Here is a 21,403-nt window from a genome sequence, read left to right as displayed (position 1 = left end):
CATCAAAAACTATGAAATAACACAACACACCCCCCACACCTCCTCCTCCATGCTTCACAGTGGGAACTACACATGCGGACACATCCAAAAATCTCAAATTTGGACTCATCAGACCAAAGGACAGATTTCCAACGGCCTAATGTCCATTGCTCGTGTTCCTTGGCCCAAGCAAGTCTCTTCTTATTCTTGGTGTCCTTTAGCAGTGGTTTCTTTGCAGTACTTTGACCATGAAGGCCTGATTCACGGTCTCCTCCGAACAGTTGATGTGTCTGTTACTTGAACTCTGAAGCATTTATTTGGGCTGCAATCTGAGGTGCAGTTAACTCTAATTAACTTATCCTCTGCAGCAGAGGTAACTCTGGGTCTTTCTTTCCTGTGGCGGTCCTCATGAGAGCCAGTTTCATCATAGCGCCTGATGTTTTTTGCGACTGCACTCGAAGAAACTTTCAAAGTTCTTGATATTTTCCGCATTGACTGATCTTCATGTCTTAAAGTAATGATGGACTGTCGTTTCTCTTTGCTTATTTGAGCTGTTCTTGCCATAATAAAATGGCATTTTACCAAATAGGGCTATCTTCTGTATACCACCTCTACCTTGTCACAACAGAACTGATTGGCTTAAACACATTAAGGAAAGAAATTCCACAAATTGACTTTTTAAAAGGCACACGTGTTAATTGAAATGCATTCCAGGTGACTACCTCATGAAGCTGGTTGAGAGAATGCCAAGAGTTTGCAAACCTGTCATCAAGGTAAAGGGTGGCTACTTTGAAGAATATTTTGATTTGTTTAACACTTTTTTGGTTACTACATGACTCCGTATGTGTTATTTCATAGTGTTGATATCTCACTATTATTCTACAATTTAGAAAATATTAAAATTAAGAAAAACCCTGGAATGAGTAGGTTTGTCAAAACTTTTGATTGGTACTGTACAGTTGAAAGATGCTGTCTTGTTGGGTGTTAGGTTTTTGTTTTTATCAGTGTTATGTAATGGTGTAATGTAAAATTGATTAAAAATAATAAATCACACAAAAAGAAACAACCCCTTGTGCCTAGTCATTCTGTTACCAAAAACCCACATATCTTTAAGATATTCTGTCATTTTTCTCTCTCATGATAGAGGGAGGATAATGAAAGTTCATAGAAATAACAAGTAAAGGTTGCCCTATTAATTAGTTAGTGTTTTTACTGATGTCAACTTTAAGCGATCAAAACTCATAATTCTGTTACCAATTTATCAGTCAAGGAATTACTGTAATTTAATTGGCTAGAATGGGAATTCATAGTAGTCACAAACCACAGTTGGGTCACCTGCTACTGTCCTCCCTTCCACTGTCATACTGTTATGTTCAGCTCATAACTGGTGGTCAAAGCAATACTTAAAACAGTCTGGCCACCCCTCCCTCTCACTCCAGTTAATGTCACCTCTCCCGGCTCTTACAGACACCTACCACCTACCCTCTTTCCATTTACTGTCACAAGTATCCTCAACCTCTGGACACCGACCAACACCGGACGTCCATAGACGTTGAAAAGTAGTTGACATTTGGTCAGTCCGCCCTGGCCAGAACAAATCTGAACCAATCATAGGCATCTATGTTTCATACATTTGGACAGCACCGTACAGTAAAGTAAAGAAAATTAGAGTAAAGTACATTACAGTAGAGAACTCTAGAGTACAGTAAAATGTACTGTATTTTACTGAACTCTATTGTGCTGTACTGTGATGTAGATGATTGGTTCAGATTTGGTCTGGTCCGGACCAACCAAATGTAGTCTTGTTTTGGGGAATAAGAATAATAACCCGTGTGTAGAATAATACCCAAATATGCAGAGGAGGATATTGAATATTTCTACCTTTCAGGATACATCACCATGAAGAGAATGATATTCATAATTATGTATTTTTTTGTATGGTACAGATCAGGAGCCCATGATGTAATTCCGTGATGTAAATCCACTTCACTTACTGTAGTTCAATAACCAAAAGTCAAGGTGTCATGTCATAGCTGACACCCCATTCTTTCTGCAGACATCTTTGAATCTTAATTCAGAGCAGATATTTAAACAGAGTGTTTGGAAAACGTGGCCACATAAAAAAAAAAGAGGGAGATTTGACAAAAATTCTGTTATCAAACTGAGCATCTGCCTTTTTCATGCAGTTTTTGTTTTTGTAAAATTATCAGCAGAAATTGTTAAAATTAGGCCTTGTGCATAGAGTTAATATACTTTTTAAATTACATTTTTGTTTGGTAACATTTAGAAGGAAAAAGACTCATTACCATGGAATTGCCTATAGCTAATTGGGTAGCCACTACCAGCATACTGCATCAAATCCTGAGCTGACAAGGCACAAATCTGTCGTTCTGCCCCTGAACAAGGCAGTTAACCCACTGTTCCTAGGCCGTCATTGTAAATAAGAATTCGTTCATAACTGACTTGCCTAGTTAAATAAAGATTAAATAAAATAAAAAATACTTAACAAGGAAGGAAGGAGAAAGATGACAACAACAGAGGCAAGCTAACTTATTTGGAAACATAAAGGCGCAATTTGCCGTTCGAACAATAGCAAGGCAGCTATCCGAACACTGACCTGGTAAATAGATGGATTGGACTGTAGAAATGGAACAACTCAAATTCATATAGATGCAAGGACTGACCGATATATATAGTTTACTTGTAAGCATGTTTTGAGAATACAATGGTAGTGTTTGTTTACAAAACAAATGGGTAAAACAAGCTTATGTTTTGGGTTCTGTTGAGGGTAAGACACATGAACTCATGGAGGTATTCATAAGTTTGACTCTTCAAGAATTTTAAAGACCCAAAATGGATGCAGAAATCGCAGCTTTCCCCCCTTAACGTGGCTATCCCTTGTTGTGGAGCTACAATAAAAGGTGAGCTAATCAGAAAGCTACTATTACAGTTACACGTGGGGAACGTTCGCTAGTTATCATTGGTAGCTAGCTATATGCAACTTGCCTGCTAGCAAAATAACGTTAGCTTTGCGTTTGACTGACCTAATGTAAGCAGCATCGCCACATATCAAATGTTGGCTAGCAAGCTAGCAAGCGAACGTTATAGAGATTAACTTACAATGTACTCTCGAACTTGGCTGTGGAAATTCTGCTCTCTGATAGTAACATCGTCTTCTTCCATTCTTCATATTGCAAATGCAAGTCAATTGCCCCACTGAATACTAGTCGTACAACTGACGTCCATAAAACCTGTCTATGGTCAACAGAAGAAAACGGCTCAGGCTACGTACACTTCTGTGACTAGTATTCTGCCAGCAGCACAAACGATGACGTCACTTTGTATGGTAATAACAAAAACTTCAAAATAAAATCCGGCATTTCAAAACATTGCAATAATATATTTAAGCAATAATGTCCGAGGTGGTGTGGTATATGGCTAAAGGCTGTTCTTAAGCACGACGGAACGTGGAGTGCCTGGATACAGGCCTTAGCCGTGGTATATTGGCCATATACCACAACCCCCCCCCCGAGGTGCCTTATTGCTATTACAAACTAGTTGCCAACGTAATTAGAGCAGTAAAAATACATGTTTTGTCATACGTGTGCTATACGGTCTGATATACCACTGCTGTCAGCCAATCAGCATTCAGGGCTCAAAACACCCAGTTTATAAATGCCATTTAGCAGACGCTTTTATCCAAAGCGACTTACAGTAATGCGTGCATGCATTTTATGTATCGTGGTCCCAGGAATCGAAACCACTGCCCCTGGCGTTACAAGCGCCATGCTCTACCAATTGAGCTACAAAGAACCACAATGTGGATAACTCGTTCAATTCTCGGGCCGACTCTTTCCTCTGTATCTATCAATGATGTTGCTCTTGCTGCGGGCGATTCCCTGATCCACCTCTACGCAGACGACACCATTTTGTATACCTCTGGCCCTTCCTTGGACACTGTGCTATCTAACCTCCAAACGAGCTTCAATGCCATACAACACTCCTTCCGTGGCCTCCAACTGCTCTTAAACGCTAGTAAAACCATATGCATGCTTTTCAAACGTTCACTGCCTGCACCCGCACGCCCGACTAGCATCACCACCCTGGATGGTTCCGACCTAGAATGTGTGGACATCTATAAGTACCTAGGTGTCTGGCTAGACATAAACATAACAAATAAAACACATTTTATAACACCAATAATGAAAAAATACAATGTTGACACTGGTATGTTAGGCTATAGAAAGAACACTAGCTGGACAGGTAGAAAAGTTGTGTGGAAAATACTCAGTAGGGTCTCTCTCTACTAACCAAATATAGTTTGTTTTGGAGGGCCACTGTTTTATAGGCACATGCATTTAGCCCTGCATGTTAATTCCAAAATGATAGGTTAATGTACTGTTGTTGTGTTGAATATCAGTTGTAAAGACAAAACATTTTAACCGTTTTTTGGGGCCCTGTTTGCTTCCTGTGTGAAATAAAATGTAAACAAAGACACAATGTAAACAATGATGGAATGGCATACCTGTTAAAGACCTATATTAACCTAATGGTGCTGATAATGGTTGTACCTTTACATATTTAAATCAGCCTAAGGCCAGCCTTGACATGTGCCATAAAATGCATCAAGTCAATTACTTGGCCTGACAAATTAAATATTTTTGAGAAAATATGCGATCCCGTCGATGTGGATAGGGGCATGCTCCCTCTGCTGTTTCCTGAAATCCACGATCAGCTCCTTCGTTTTGTTGACGTTGAGGGAGAGGTTATTTTCCTGGCACCACTTCGCCAGGGCCCTCACCTCCTCCCTGTAGGCTGTCTAGTCATTGCGGCCACGCAGTCATGGGTGAACAGGGAGTACAGGAGGGGGCTGAGCACGCACCCATGTGGGGCCCCTGTGTTGAGGATCAGCAAAGTGGAGGTGTTGTTTCCTACCTTCACCACCTGGGGGTGGCCCATCAAGAAGTCCAGGACCCAGTTGCATAGGGCGTGGTTCAGATCCAGGGCCCAAGCTTAATGATGAGCTTGGAGGGTACTATGGTGTTGAAGGCTGAGCTATAGTCAATGAAAAGCATTCTTACATAGGAAATCCTCTTGTCCAGATGGGATAGGGCAGTGTGCAGTGCCATGGCGATTGCATCGCCTGTGGATCTATTGGTGCGGTATGCAAATTGAAGGGGGTTTAGGGTGTCAGGTAAGGTAAGGTAGAGGTGCTATGATCCTTAACTAGCCTCTCAAAGCACTCCATGATGACAGAAGTGAGTGCTACAGGGCAGAAATAATTTATTTCAGTTACCTTTGCTGTCTTGGATACAGGAACAATGGTGGGCATCTTGAAGCAGGGACAGCAGACTGAGATAGGGAGAGACTAAATCTGTCCATAAACACTCCAGCCAGCTGGTCTGTGCATGCTCTGAGGACGTGGCTAGGGATGCCGTCTGGGCCAGCAGCCTTGCGAGGGTTAACACGTTTAAATGTATTACGTCGGCCACGGAGAACGAGAGCCCGCAGTTCTTGGGAGCGGCCGCGATGGTGGCATTGTGTTATCCTCAAAGCGGGCGAAGAAGGTGTTTAGCTTGTCCGGGGGAGCAAGACGCCGGTGTCCGTGACATGGCTGGTTTTCCCTTTGTAATCAGTGATTGTCTGTCGACCCTGCCACATACATCTTGTGTCTGAGCCATTGAATTTCGAATCCACTTTGTCTCTGTACTGACGTTTTCCCTGTTTGATTGGTTTACTGAAGGAATGACTACACTGTTTGTACTCAACCATATTACCAGTCACCTTGCCTTCACAGTCTACTGCTATACTGCTAACCTTGATAGAAAAGCAACACATAAAGGCCAATAACTTGTAAATAATGTTCTCCATTGTTGTTCTGTAAGCTTGATTATGCTGTGTATTGTTAGCCTATCAGCCTTGTTGGCTCTTGTAATACATGTTCAACTCTGCAAAATGTGCATTTGCTGACCTTGATCGATAATCATGACAATGTAGCTTGTAAATAATCTTCTCTCTGTTATTATTCTTTTAAACTAGGTAATAGGCCTTTACTGTATACTGAAAACCTTGATAGATAAGAAGCACATATCAGACTACAACTTGTAAATCATTATCTCCATTGCTGTTCAGAAAGTGTGATTATGCTGTGTCATAATAGCCTGGTTAATATGCATTACATTTAACTTGTAAATAAATTAGTTTTCATTTTGATTAAACCGTTTGATAGTTGTGTTTCCTTTTCGTTGTTGAGTGTGTATTGATTTCAGGACCATGGATAGCACCAGGTAATTTAAAGCTGTGTTGCTGGATATGACGCAGTCCCCCTACAAAACGACACATATTTGGTTAGTAGAGACCCTACTGAGTATTTCCCACCCCACTTTAGCTGAGACAGGTAGAACAACTTTATCTCTAAAGTACCAACAAGTATCCCATATACTGTGTATTGCATTGCAGTGATTGGAGTGGATGGAGTAAGGAGTCACAAGTACTCTGTATTAAACCCGTTGCCCAGAACAAGAGACCCATTTCATTTTTGCAGACTATATTGAGTAATTCCAATAACATTTATTTGTATTTTATAAAAAAATGTATTTCTTTAAATATAGCCTACACAACAGCTTTAAACATAGCAGTATTTGTGTAAACTGGTATAAATAATATAAGAAAAAAAAGAAAATACGTCAAATTATCTATTTATTTTTTCGAAGGTGGTTACAATGCGCTGAAAAAACGTTCGATATTTGCATGTCTTTGCAGGGGGCTCTTATTTAAAAAAAATTTAACTCCATGATCGTGCTCCAGCATAATATCCTGCTGCTAGGAGAACTGTAATTCAGCCAAAACCCACTGAATGGGTTGTTACTAGTTGACACAGTTACAAAGTCCTAATTATGGCTAAACCCCGCCGATTTCTACAATTTATCTTGTTAAAAACTGATTTTAAACCTTAACTCTAACTACACGGTTAGCCTATATTGTATATCATACAAATTCATGAAAACACACCCCAAAAAAATCGTATTCATTTAAGGTTAGGTTTGGGCATAAGGTTAGCAGTGTGATTAAGATGAGGGATACGTTTAACATCAGATTTTAAGAAGCTACATTGTAGAATAGTAGATATATTTATGACTGTGGTAACTAGGGAAATTGCAAAAGTATATGGTGACAGTTAACGACTTTGTAAAGAGTAAGGTAGGCTGTGGTGAAACGGAAGATGGCTGTAGTTTGAGATTTGTTAAGAAGAAAAGTAGAAGTGATGCATAAGGAGAAAAGAAAGATAAAAAAGACAAAGTAAGAATCGCTATGAAGGCTAACGTTACAAGGCTCTCAACGCATCCACTGGTGACAGTGAGGAAGTTGCAACCCCATCTGATAAACAACAAACAACAAGGTGAATGGAAAATTGAAGAAAGGATGAGCCAGCAGCTCAACAGTCCAAGTGAACTCCTGTTGAGACTGCAGTTGAGAGAAGGCTGAGAAAACAGGACCTAAGAATCCGTCTAAGAAAGCACAGCAAAGAAACAGACTCGAGGAATCAAGAAAAAAAGCAATTTTGGAAGCAAATGATGCAGAGGACCGAGAAATTACGAGATTGGAGGGATCTCTTGGGTATAACAAGAGGGGAAACAATTTGCTGATGATGGACTTGATTACATTTTGGGTATACTGGAAGCTGGGTCGGCAGCTTCTGGGATGATGTATGACAGTGATGACGACATGGACATTGCCAAAAAGAAATTCAGGAAATTGGAAGACAGTGAATCTGAAATGTCCGGCAAGGAGGAGGAAGAACAAGAACAAGACTCTGAAGAGGAGGGCAGCGAACTAGACAGTGACGTAGATCTGGATGCCAATGCAGCGGAAGGCAAGTATGTGGAGGAAGATGAGATTGATGAGGACGGAGAAGGAATGGATGAGAGTGTTGGAGCAGGTTCGGAAGAAGAAAATTAAGAGGAAGAGGAATGAGTTGAGACTCAAAGCTTGCAGGGCCTAAGGCAGAAACTGTAAGTTGCCCAATTAGAATCTCATTTGTGAATTTCAGCAAAAAATGTATGTTTTGTATTCATGGACACAGATTAAGCCTAGTAGTCCTGGACTAAAAAGGAAGCTCAATGGAGAATCTCCACTGAAAATACTTTTTTTGTCCAGCATCAGGCTTAATCTGTGTCCCGGAAACCGAACATAAATGTATAGACTGAAAATTAAACAATATTCTGTGTATATATAGGCAGCCCTGTCAGCAGGCAAATATGTGCCTCCTCACTTTACAGGACACCGGGGATGATAAGCGCAAAGCTGAGCTAGAGAGACTGAAGACACAAGTCAAAGGACTTGTGAACCGGTAAGGTCGTTCAGATTTGATTTAAAGTAAAGCATTAGAAAAGCAAAATTAATAAAGCATTCATTTTTACTAACCAATGTAACAACACAGTGTGGTCAAAGACTTAACTTAGTTGTAGTCACAATCTGGTTACCTGTAAGTACCAACATAGTAATTTTTTTGTGTTATTACATATTTATGAACTTATTTCCAGATATCTTAAAAAACTATCCACAACCACAATGCACGATTTCTCCATGTCATATGTAGGATCTACTCTGTTTTACCGAGTTAGTATGCTAGCTCAAGCATGTAATTATATTCCAGACCAAGTGTTAGCGGTGGTGAGCTACAATCCACCAATCACAGGAAGTGTGATGTAAACAAGAAGCAGATGGGGCACCTGCTGCCATGCAGAATGCTCTTCATGGACCTTGTGACTGTGTTATCTAGCCAGGGCCCGTAAGCGTGTCACGCTCGAAAGAAAGAGAAAATCATATCAGTTCTGATTTTGTAGTACCTAGTCTGTTCTCCGTTTTGTTTTGTAAACTTTTCGGCATGTTCTCTGTGAAATAGGCTACAGCAGTTTTGTAACTTTTTCCACCTTGGCTTAGTGCTAGCACGCCTGCTGACAGACACAAGTATGGGTAACTGCAGCTCAATATGGCAACCGGAGTATGGGCGAGTGGGTGTGTCGAAAGGAGTGGGTGTATGGAAAGCGAATCAGCTAATTGGGCAGGTTTCTTGCCACTCAAGAACGTTTTGCGTGGCTGATTGAGGTGCAGAGTCGATAAGCTGGCGACCAGTGCAATGGTGTTGTATTGGCCTGCCTGCCGACTTGAAATACTTCTTACTGGCTATCAAGGTCATGTCGCTGCTGTAGCTAAAGTGGCAATTTTTTAAAATGCGTATACTAATGCAAATCCATATGTGACGTGGTTATGTTTATGCTACCTACCCTTAAAAAAATGTGAGGGGAGTGAGCTAAAAAACTAAGTTGGACCCCCTTTAAAAAAAAATACTATCCAACCTAAGTTCAACACCTAGTGACCTCACCAAGCAATTTTTTTGTTGTTGTTGCCTTTTGGTATAATTGTTTTGGAATGACAGTCACAGAAACCAGGGTTTGAGTCTCAGTCAGGGTACTCCCCTAATTAACTATGTTGGTGTCAGGTGTTGGATAGCACCACATGTGGGCCCTATGGGCCCTGGTCAAAAATAGGGCACTATATAGGGAATAAGGTGACATTTGGGATGCAGACATAAAGTAAGGGAGCTAGTTACAGTCAACTAAGAATTACAATTGAATCCTAATGGATATGTAGCAGGTGTAGTTGTCTAGAACTCTGTTCTCTCTTGGTGACCTTTAGTTTACCTTTAGTTCACCCCTGTATGCTCCTCTGATAAGGGCACAGAAAGAAGAAAACAGTATTTTGTAACAACACAGTCTGTGTGAGAAAAGGAGTAACCATTAACCTGTGAATGATCATTAGCTTGTGGTTTGTTTGATTTACGTGCTCAGTGGTGACTTGTCACCAGTTCCTTTATAAGCTCCCTGTTTGATTAATGGGAAAGTGGCAGTTCACACCTTGGCCTTCTATTAGCATTGTCTCTTTCAGTCAGGTTTACTCCCCACCTGTCAGTAAATGACCACACTCAATCAAACTTGAAACACACATGTTCACATACCCTCCAGCAATTCAAGGTTCCAATGACTTGGTTTTTTTTCTGTTCTTTGACACAATGTAGCATTTTGCAGGTGGGGGCTAATTTCTTGGAGAGAGTGGTGTGGAAGTTTGACGGAAGAGCCCGGTGGCCATGGTGGCACATCTCTACAACTTCCAGGTGGTGCACGCCCTCCTCACCTTTGACATCCTGAAGATGCTGGTTGGGGCTTTCACCGAAAAAGGACATTGAGCTGGTTCTGTTCATGCTGAAAAATGTAGGCTTCGCCCTGCGGAAGGATGATGCCCTGGCTCTGAAAGAGCTGGGGTCCAGCGCAAAGGCAGCTGTGTGGGCACCAAGGATGAAAACAGGGTACGGTCTGTCACAGCTACCACACAACACCACTCTCAACATCACCCTCTGTCTATACTCTGAAATGCACCTTATTGGTGGTAATGCTTTCGAACATGGTTGTTTAACATTTTGCTCAATTAGCAGCTCTTATCCAGAGCAACTCGCAATTAGCATTCCTTAGCAGTCAAAAATGAATAACAAGCCAACTCTCTTCTGAATATCATCTCTGTCTTTAGGAGTGCTTCAGCTGCAGACCATGTTGGCTCTGAAGAACAACGATATGAGGAAGGTCCCAGTCCATGACCCAGAGCCTGTTGAGAGACTGCAAAAGCTACAGAGAACTCTGGTGGGATATGGATCTGATTAACTTAATACTTGCTAACAAACTGTCATATCATAACCTCAAAACCATTCTTTGCTCAGCCATGAAATATTCACCCATTGTTGATGTTTCAACCTCAAGTATACATCACTTGCACATTTTAGCTAAAACCACCAGGGGGCGCTGTAATCTCACATAGCAGTTTATGTTTAAGCAATAAGGCATGGGGGTGAGGTAAATGGCCAATATTCCACTGCTAAGGGCTGTTCTTATGCACAACGCAATGCTGAGTGCATAGATACAGCCCTTAGCCGTGGTATATTGGCCATATACCACAAACCCATGAGGTGCCTTATTGCTATTATAAACTGGTTACCAATGTAATTAGAGCAGTAAAAATAAAGGTTTTGTCATACCTGTGGTATACGATCTGATATACCACGGCTGTCAGCCAATCTGCATTCATGGATTGAACCACCCAGTTTATAATATATGTTTTAGCACCCAGATGAGGGGAGTGTGAAGGAGTAAGGTGAGGTTGCCCCTAGACGCTGATCTAGGGTCAGTTTAGCATATACCTCACTTACATTTAAGGTTGGGATTGGGGAAGGGGAAGCTGTGCCTAGATCTGTAATTAGGTGAAACTTCACCCCTGAGCATTATGTGAATAATGTTTTAACTGTTGTGTTCAGAGGTCAGGGGCCAGTGATGTGAAGCTGAGGGTCTCTTTGGAGAACCTCTTGGCTGCAGAGCAGGTGGGCCGCTGGTGGATTGTGGGCTTATTGTGGAGCAGAGCACCCATGATAGGTGACCAGGGCAACATGACATCAAAACAGACAACTGCAGAAGGAAAGGTACTAGAACCATAAAAGATCTTGGGCCATATACTTCCGGTGTCTCAGAATAGTCGTGCTGATTCAAACCATATAATCTTATTTAGACAGGGGGGGAACCTGATCCTAGATTAGCACTCAGAGATGCTTGATACATATGGCCCCTGTTGTTCCACCAAATCATTACTGCAGCTCTTTCATATGAACATTTGAGAAGTGACGTGCGTTGAGGTCGGTGGCTGGCTAGGCACGGGCTATTATCAAAGCCTGATTTACTGACAATTAAACCTTAATGCTCCAACAACCAGTGACATAGGCTATTAACTGAAATTAACAAACCATTTTCACCAGATGTAAAAACCATTGTAGCCAAGATACAAAAGCGATAGCCTCAGATGGCGACATATTTCATATCATCCGACAAAATGGCACACTGCTCAACTCAGCTCGGCCATAGACCAGTGTAGCATCTAATGTTTTAACTGTTGTGTTCAGAGGTCAGGGGCCAGTGATGTGAAGCTGAGGGTCTCTTTGGAGAACCTCTTGGCTGCAGAGCAGGTGGGCCGCTGGTGGATTGTGGGCTTATTGTGGAGCAGAGCACCCATGATAGGTGACCAGGGCAACATGACATCAAAACAGACAACTGCAGAAGGAAAGGTACTAGAACCATAAAAGATCTTGGGCCATATACTTCCGGTGTCTCAGAATAGTCGTGCTGATTCAAACCATATAATCTTATTTAGACAGGGGGGGAACCTGATCCTAGATTAGCACTCAGAGATGCTTGATACATATGGCCCCTGTTGTTCCACCAAATCATTACTGCAGCTCTTTCATATGAACATTTGAGAAGTGACGTGCGTTGAGGTCGGTGGCTGGCTAGGCACGGGCTATTATCAAAGCCTGATTTACTGACAATTAAACCTTGATGCTCCAACAACCAGTGACATAGGCTATTAACTGAAATTAACAAACCATTTTCACCAGATGTAAAAACCATTGTAGCCAAGATACAAAAGCGATAGCTTCAGATGGCGACATATTTCATATCATCCGACAAAATGGCACACTGCTCAACTCAGCTCGGCCATAGACCAGTGTAGCATCTAATGTTTTAACTGTTGTGTTCAGAGGTCAGGGGCCAGTGATGTGAAGCTGAGGGTCTCTTTGGAGAACCTCTTGGCTGCAGAGCAGGTGGGCCGCTGGTGGATTGTGGGCTTATTGTGGAGCAGAGCACCCATGATAGGTGACCAGGGCAACATGACATCAAAACAGACAACTGCAGAAGGAAAGGTACTAGAACCATAAAAGATCTTGGGCCATATACTTCCGGTGTCTCAGAATAGTCGTGCTGATTCAAACCATATAATCTTATTTAGACAGGGGGGGAACCTGATCCTAGATTAGCACTCAGAGATGCTTGATACATATGGCCCCTGTTGTTCCACCAAATCATTACTGCAGCTCTTTCATATGAACATTTGAGAAGTGACGTGCGTTGAGGTCGGTGGCTGGCTAGGCACGGGCTATTATCAAAGCCTGATTTACTGACAATTAAACCTTGATGCTCCAACAACCAGTGACATAGGCTATTAACTGAAATTAACAAACCATTTTCACCAGATGTAAAAACCATTGTAGCCAAGATACAAAAGCGATAGCCTCAGATGGCGACATATTTCATATCATCCGACAAAATGGCACACTGCTCAACTCAGCTCGGCCATAGACCAGTGTAGCATCCACAGTTACATTTCATCCAAATAGTTTGCAACGCAAACTCCCTAGCCTTTCACAATGGATTTACAATTCTTCCAATGCACCGCGAGTGGAATGCGCAAATGCACGCACGCACACAATAATATTATTATGTGAAATATTATTACACGTGATGATTACTGTTCTGAAGGAAATCCCATATCAACAATTGAAATGACTGAAAAGTGTTTCTTCAATACAAAATTCTAGCTTGATAAATGAAATGCATCAAAGGGGTGTTGTCTATTCTCATGTTCATTGAACAGTAGCCTAAACCGCAAATTGCAAAGGAAAATGCATTTACTTGTGATTTTAGTCCATTCATCTGTCCTTTAGGGAGAACCTCTCGGTGACAGTGCTGTAGGGCCAAGGCTGACAAAAGGATCAAACATGGCTTTTATTTTAACACTGATATTGTCCAAAATGTTGTAAAACATTCCTCTCGTCTCTGATCGGTTGTGTGCTCCAGGATGCTGTGTCTGTCAGGCAAGTGTGGTGCATTGGATCGGATGATTTTCTGTCCCTTCCTCTGATGAAGGTTAGGCAGCTCAGCTGTTGGTCTCCCTCTGAATTATACCAAGTTTTCCTTGAAAATCCAACTTGGAAAATTGTTTGAGGTGCATTTAAGGCATGGCCCCCGGGAAGATGTTTTGCGGTGGGGGTGCTGAAATTGTTTGTCTAACGGATTTTGCTCCGCTCGTACAGGAGTAATAAAGGCCTAGTGGCACTATTTTGGTGGGGGGAAGAAATGCTCCCAAAACTCTTTAAAAAATATATATTATTTTTAATTGTGATTTGTTAGGGGGTGCTGCAGGACCCTCAGCACCATTACTTCCCACCGCTATGAGTGATGGAGTTCCATTTACCCAGGTTGTTTTTGCTAGCTAGCTTCATTCAGTTAAAGGGATGAGAGCACCAAATTATGTAGATACGCCCAAATGTGCAGAGCTTACCACACAACATGTTTAGGCAATACGCATGTGCAAAATATGAAATCATCTCAATGCAACAAATGCTTTCTGCCCATATAAGACATGTCAATGTCCTGGAAAGTTGACTGTTACTTACAACTGTCATGTCATCACATTAGCGCACGTTAGCTCAACCATCCCAGTATAGGGACACCCATCAGAAAAAAAACATAAAATATCCAAAAAATAATGACAATTTGTTATTTTCTTTTCTCATAAAAGCGTTTTTAAATGATTATTATTCTTTTTTTATGCACTACCTACCCTGACTGTATATCACTACATTTGAGCTGAACTAGACAACATTTTCAATGTGTTTTACTGATCATAATGCCATTTTTCCTTCACCTGTCTACTCAGTTCAGCTTAAAGATCTTAGACCTGGCCTGGAAACGGAGAATGAACAGACATAAGGAGAAATATCTTCTGCGTCATCATGACCAGCGAGGATTACCTGGATGCCTTTTGAGAAGCTAGTACGGTGTGTTTTGTGTCCCTACCCTTCTGCACTGCTGAAATGCTCTCATACCAAAGCTAGACGTTGCCACAAGTTTCAGTATGTGACACTACATTATTTTCTGTGTACAGGATGGGCCTAACAGCTGGTTGCTACTGGAGTGAAACGTGCTTTTATAAGCCCAGTCATTGCGCAACAATGCTAATGCAATCGTGTGTTTAAAAAAAGTTTTGATCCCAGCTTTCTATTGAGGCTATTTCTCAACTCGTATTGAAGCGTGCCTCCATTCGCCATTCAAGTGCATAGGCAAAGGTAGGCAGGCTATCAGCACGTCACCTTCCACTTTGCAATCTGAGCCGGAGGCAGTAGGCTTATACATTTTGAAAACATATAGCCCTACTTAATTGTTTGAAACCTGAACATTTTACCTCATATTAGCCCCACAGGGAAGGGATGGTATGGGGTGGAAGGGGTGGTATGGGGAGGGTTTCTCTGGTCACCAGGAGGGTGGATGTGGGGTTGGGGGAATAGAATGGGAGATTGGGGGTGGAGGATCACTTATTTTTGTTTCTTTTTCTTGTATATTGTACCTGTAAACCCCCCCCCCAATTAAGATCTTATTGAAAAATGGCCCTTCCTACCGCCTATATAGGTCCTGGATGGCAGGAAGCTTGACCCCAGTGATGTACTGGGCCATTTGCACTACCCTCTGTAGCGCCTTACGGTCAGATGCCGAGCAGTTGCCATACCAGGTGGTGATGCAACCGGTCAGGATACTCTCGATGGTGCAGCTTTAGAACCTTCTGGGGATCTGGGGGCCGATGCCAAATCTTTTCAGTCTCCTGAGTGGTAAAAGGTTTTGTCGTGCCCTCTTCAAGACTGTCTTGGTATGTTTGGACCATGATAGTTCGTTGGTGATGTGGACACCAAGGAACTTGAAACTCTCGACCCGCTCCACTACAGCCTCGTCAATGTTAATGGAAGCCTGTTCGGCCTGCCTTTTCCTGTAGTCCACGATCATCTCCATTGTCTTGCTCACATTGAGGAAGAGGTTGTTGTCCTGGCACCACACATCCAGTTCTCTGACCTCCTCCCTATAGGCCGTCTCATCGTTGTCGGTGATCAGGCCTACCACTGTTGTGTCGTCAGCAAACTTAATGATGGTGTTGGAGTCATGTTTGGCCACACAGTCGTGGGTGAACAGAGAATACAGGAGGGGACTAAGTACAAACCCCTGCGGGGCCCCCAGTGTTGAGGATCAGCGTGGCAGACGTGTTGTTGCCTCTCTTACCACCTGGGGGTGGCCCGTCAGGAAGTTCAGGATCCATTTGCAGAGGGAGGTGTTTAGTCCCAGAATCCTTAGCTTAGTGGTGAGCTTCGTGGGCACTATGGTGTTGAACGCTGAGCTGTAGTCGATGAACAGCATTCTCACATAGGTGTCCAGGTGAGAAAGGGCGGTGTGGAGTGCGATTGAGATTGCATCGTCTGTGGATCTGTTAGGGCAGTATGCAAATTGGAATGGGTCTGGGAGGATGCTGTTGATGTGAGACATGACCAGCCTTTCAAAGCACTTCATGGCTACCGACATGAATGCCACGGGGCAGTAATCATTTAGGCAGGTTACCTTTGCTTCCTTGGGCACAAGGGTCAGTTTTCTTAGCAATGGAGGGAGCAAGGGTATCATTTTTCTTAGCAAGGGAGGAGAATTCTCCACCTGGGTGGACTGTGAGAGGATCAAGTACAAACTCAATGATACCCTTGGGCATGCTGTATTCTTCAAATCTGGTGGAGAAGTTGTCCCTCGGCTGCTTGATGAAATTGTCCATCACCTATGTGACAATGCTGCGGCCTGGTCCCTCTGCCTGTCGTTTCTTCATGTGCTGAGGTGCAGTAGCCTTCCAGGTGACAAGTCCAAATGGAACAACTCAAGCTTCCTAGTAAAGGCCTCAAGTTTTTCCACCATGTCCTCTTTTTTCTCTCTTCCTTGTAACTGCAGATTTAACCCGTTTAAATGACAGAATGTCAGCCAAAAAAAGCTTTGTGTGCAGCTTGCAGTTAACTCTTCAATGTTTCTGCGTCAGGCCTCTGTCTGGGGCGGAAGGCCACTTCGACAGTTCCATGCTTAGATTCATAATGACGTCTGAGATTTAAATGATTTGCACGCAGTGACATTTTCATTGCAAATAAGACACACTGGCTTGGCATTGGGAAAATATGGTAAGATGAACGCATAACGCTCTGCCCATTCTTCCCTGAAATGGATAGAGATATGCGTTCATCTTACCATATCCTCGATTTTTATGATCCACCTTTCTTTTGATACTTTTTGAGAGCGACATTTTCTCTTGCAATGAAGCTACAGTGCCTTGCGAAAGTATTCGGCCCCCTTGAACTTTGCGACCTTTTGCCACATTTCAGGCTTCAAACATAAAGATATAAAACTGTATTTTTTGTGAAGAATCAACAACAAGTGGGACACAATCATGAAGTGGAACGACATTTATTGGATATTTCAAACTTTTTTAACAAATCAAAAACTGAAAAATTGGGCGTGCAAAATTATTCAGCCCCTTTACTTTCAGTGCAGCAAACTCTCTCCAGAAGTTCAGTGAGGATCTCTGAATGATCCAATGTTGACCTAAATGACTAATGATGATAAATACAATCCACCTGTGTGTAATCAAGTCTCCGTATAAATGCACCTGCACTGTGATAGTCTCAGAGGTCCATTAAAAGCGCAGAGAGCATCATGAAGAACAAGGAACACACCAGGCAGGTCCGAGATACTGTTGTGAAGAAGTTTAAAGCCGGATTTGGATACAAAAAGATTTCCCAAGCTTTAAACATCCCAAGGAGCACAATCAGTCGTATATTGCACAAATCTGGCCTTTATGGAAGAGTGGCAAGAAGAAAGCCATTTCTTAAAGATATCCATAAAAAGTGTTGTTTAAAGTTTGCCACAAGCCACCTGGGAGACACACCAAACATGTGGAAGAAGGTGCTCTGGTCAGATGAAACCAAAATTGAACTTTTTGGCAACAATGCAAAACGTTATGTTTGGCGTAAAAGCAACACAGCTCATCACCCTGAACACACCATCTCCACTGTCAAACATGGTGGTGGCAGCATCATGGTTTGGGCCTGCTTTTCTTCAGCAGGGACAGGGAAGATGGTTAAAATTGATGGGAAGATGGATGGAGCCAAATACAGGACCATTCTGGAAGAAAACCTGATGGAGTCTGCAAAAGACCTGAGACTGGGACGGAGATTTGTCTTCCAACAAGACAATGATCCAAAACATAAAGCAAAATCTACAATGGAATGGTTCAAAAATAAACATATCCAGGTGTTAGAATGGCCAAGTCAAAGTCCAGACCTGAATCCAATCGAGAATCTGTGGAAAGAACTGAAAACTGCTGTTCACAAATGCTCTCCATCCAACCTCACTGAGCTCGAGCTGTTTTGCAAGGAGGAATGGGAAAAAATTTCAGTCTCTCGATGTGCAAAACTGATAGAGACATACCCCAAGCGACTTACAGCTGTAATCGCAGCAAAAGGTGGCGCTACAAAGTATTAACTTAAGGGGGCTGAATAATTTTGCACGCCCAATTTTTCAGTTTTTGATTTGTTAAAAAAGTTTGAAATATCCAATAAATGTCGTTCCACTTCATGATTGTGTCCCACTTGTTGTTGATTCTTCACAAAAAAATACAGTTTTATATCTTTATGTTTGAAGCCTGAAATGTGGCAAAACATCGCAAAGTTCAAGGGGGCCGAATACTTTCGCAAGGCACTGTAATTGTTCTTAACGAATGTTGATGTTAAAAAGAGTAGTGTAGCCTAAAGTAGGCTACGTAGACCTGGTTATCCCACCAATCAACGCTCAGAGAAAGAGACTAAAATAATAATTGAATAGAGACATTGGTCATTTTATGAGCATAATCAAATCAAAATTGTTATTTTCACTGAATTTATTATGTGATAATCAGATGTGTTCAATTGTGTTAAATTTGTAATGTAGGCCAATTAGTTGTGGTAATATTATATGCTAATTAAGTTCTGGCCCGCCGACTATTAGCTCAGAAAAATAATTGTTGACGAACCCTGGTTTAGAATACATTTTATCAGGGTCAGATTCCTCCTCCTTTCACCTAGTCATGAAACATCTTTGGCCAGAGTCCTTTGGCTCTCCTGTAAAACTGCACCGCTTAGGGTTGACCATGTGAAAAGTCTGGTATCAATATCTGCCATTGTGTTGTGTCTCGTCAGGATTTCGGGAATTCCCAAGCTAGGAATGCTGTGGGAGGGCTTGAAGCTGTTCATCAGTCACTTCCTACTGAAGAATGCCCAGCCCCAGGGACCAGCTGAGCAAACAGGCCTTCTGTCAGAGCAAGCCGAGGTCGCCCCCGAGGCCAAAGAAACCAAACTCAAACTGTAAAACACACACAGACACGTTCGGACTCTGGGAGAATGCCAGGAGAACAAAAGACACCTGTTTGGAGAAAATGGTCTTTATTACAAAGAACAAACCCATCAATTTAATTTCAAGACTGAAGCAATGCTGTTTTGTTATGGGGTTTTTAAACTGTGATTTTGGATGTTGCCCCAAGGTCAATGGAAATGGCTCCTCTGGGAGGTCTTAGTCATCATATAAGTCATCTTTTTTTTAATGAATTGCAGTATTGACAATGACAGAGATGGTTTTTATGACATTATAAATATCAACATTAAGTAGAGGCTTCATCAAGTGGCAATGATAATGGCCATGCCGTTGTGGACAATTCTATTTTCTATTTCCAGTGTAGTTAACACTGATGCATCAAGTTGAATTCATTGTCATAATGGAAATTGCCTTTGTCTATATATTTGTACAGAATGCCAAGTTATTCTGTTTTTGCCATGTAGCAATGGTATGCAGTCTTCTAAAATGCATGTTTCAGATGAATAGAGGATTAATAATGTGAACATTTGAGATGTGCATAAAGGGGAAATAATAAACATTTGCATACTGAATTCATCTGATTTGATGGGTCTTGATAAATGTGAATGTGTTTCCTGTATGTTATGTCTCTGGAATTCGTGAAAGCTTATTTGCATAATGTCAAACTGAGCTCACTTTCCGGGCGGACGCAATGGTCATATGAAATAATCCTCTCTGGCAGCAGTGTGAAACAATGTCTCAAAGTTCATACAGAATGTACATGACCGTCATCACCGCTGCATATGAAATTTGGATTAAATGTATGTAGTCCTGACCTTGTCTACTAATGCTCTGTATTATGTCACGTTTTGTGTGGACCTGAGGAAGAGTAGCTGCTGCTTTTGCAGCTGCTAATTGGGATCCTAATAAAGTACCAGTTGTGTGTGGTCATACTGATGTTCCATTTTTACCAAAGCAGTCTATTGAAGTTTTTTTACATTTGAATCCCTAGTTGATAAATCAGCTTCCTCTCAATTGCATGGCATTGTGTACTCACTATATTAAATTATAAGTTGTATAAGTCTTCATCTTTTACTTTGTGTACGACCTTAGCTATGAATTGCGTTTGAGGAGGAGGTTGTTGACTGAGTACAAAATTAATAGCTTTGGCTATGCCACTGGCATCTGATTGTCCATAGCTAACTTTATACGTCACTTTCTAATCTGTTGTCAGCGTCCTTAGCATCGGTCTGTGACATTGTTGACCTCTTCCCATGAGCAAGCTTCCATGTTTACGACCTTGTATCAGCAGTGCCAAATGAATCACTATTCAATCTTTTCAAGTTTTTACCCTTGAATGTATCAACAGTGTAAAAGAGACCCAACATCATGTTCATTCACATTCTGTGTAGGCTAACACATCTGAATGAAATGACACTGGGTTTTTATTCAAATCAAGTTTTATTGGTCACATACACACGGTTAGCAGATGTTAATGCGAGTGTAGTGAAATGCTTGTGCTTCTAGTTCCGACAGTGCAGTAATATCTAACAAGTAATCTAACAATTCCCCAACAACTACCTAATACACAATTCTAAAGGGAGGAATAAGAATGTATACATATAAATATATGGATGAGCAGCATAGGCATGGTGTAATAGATGGTATAATGTATAGTATATACGTATGATCTGAGTAATGTAAGATATGTTAATATTACTAAAGTGACATTGTTTAAAGTGACTAGTGATTCATTTATTAAAGTGACCAGTGATATGAGTCTCTATGTAGGCAGCAGCCTCTCTGTGTTGGTGATTGCTGTTTAACAGTCTGATGGCCTTGAGATAGAAGCTGTTTTTCAGTCCCAGCTTTGATGCACCTGTACTGTCCTCACCTTCTGGATGGTAGCGGTGTGAACAGGCAGTGGCTCTGGTGGTTGTTGTCCTTGATTATCTTTTTGGCCTTCCTGTGACATCGGGTGCTGAAGGTGTCTTGGAGGGCAGGTAGTGATGCGTTATGCAGATCGCAACACCCTCTGGAGAGCCTTGCGGTTGAGGGTGGTGCAGTTGCCGTACCAGGCAGTGATACAGCCTGACAGGATGCTCTCGATTGTGCATCTGTAAAAGTTTGTCAGGGTTTTAGGTGACAAGCCAAATTTCTTCAGCCTCCTGTGTTTGAAGAGGAGCTGTTGCGTCTTCTTCACCACACTGTCTGTGTGGGTGGACCATTATGCCGAGGAACTTAATGCAGAGGAACTTAAAACTTTCCACCTTCTCCACTACCGTCCCTTCGATGTGGATAGGGGGGTGCTCCCT

General features: G+C 41.9%; 2 protein-coding genes and 1 pseudogene across 5 annotated transcripts in view; 2 read left to right on the top strand and 1 right to left on the bottom strand.

Moving 5' to 3' along the window:
* The window catches only part of LOC112215631 (limb region 1 protein homolog), a 62,866-nt gene extending 59,560 nt beyond the window's left edge, over positions 1-3,306 (bottom strand). For 2 of the 4 annotated variants that reach the window (XM_024374817.2, XM_024374819.2), the window contains exon 1: positions 3,100-3,304. In XM_024374817.2, the coding sequence (XP_024230585.1) occupies positions 3,100-3,162 (63 nt within the window). In that variant the 5' untranslated portion in view covers positions 3,163-3,304. Of the gene's footprint in view, positions 1-3,099 lie in introns of all 4 variants that reach the window. The other 2 variants (XM_024374820.2, XM_024374818.2) reach the window with 2 other exon arrangements.
* Positions 3,307-7,621: 4,315 nt separating this feature from the next.
* LOC121838714 (prothymosin alpha-like) lies at positions 7,622-7,976 on the top strand. The gene has a single exon (XM_042298603.1). The coding sequence runs from the start codon at positions 7,681-7,683 to the stop codon at positions 7,936-7,938; it is 258 nt and encodes an 85-aa protein (XP_042154537.1). The 5' UTR covers positions 7,622-7,680; the 3' UTR covers positions 7,939-7,976.
* Positions 7,977-8,237: 261 nt separating this feature from the next.
* LOC112215144 lies at positions 8,238-19,106 on the top strand (annotated as a pseudogene).
* The last annotated feature ends 2,297 nt before the right edge of the window (positions 19,107-21,403 follow it).

The sequence above is a fragment of the Oncorhynchus tshawytscha genome, linkage group LG16, assembly GCF_018296145.1.
Source record: "Oncorhynchus tshawytscha isolate Ot180627B linkage group LG16, Otsh_v2.0, whole genome shotgun sequence".
NCBI lineage: Eukaryota > Metazoa > Chordata > Actinopteri > Salmoniformes > Salmonidae > Oncorhynchus > Oncorhynchus tshawytscha.
Note: the sequence above shows the minus strand (reverse complement) of the source record. Positions and strands in the feature narration are given on the sequence as shown.

What these genes read in the sequence shown, in the direction of transcription:
- LOC121838714 (XM_042298603.1), top strand. Translation starts at nt 7,681, where the DNA reads ATGATGTATGACAGTGATGACGACATGGACATTGCCAAAAAGAAATTC.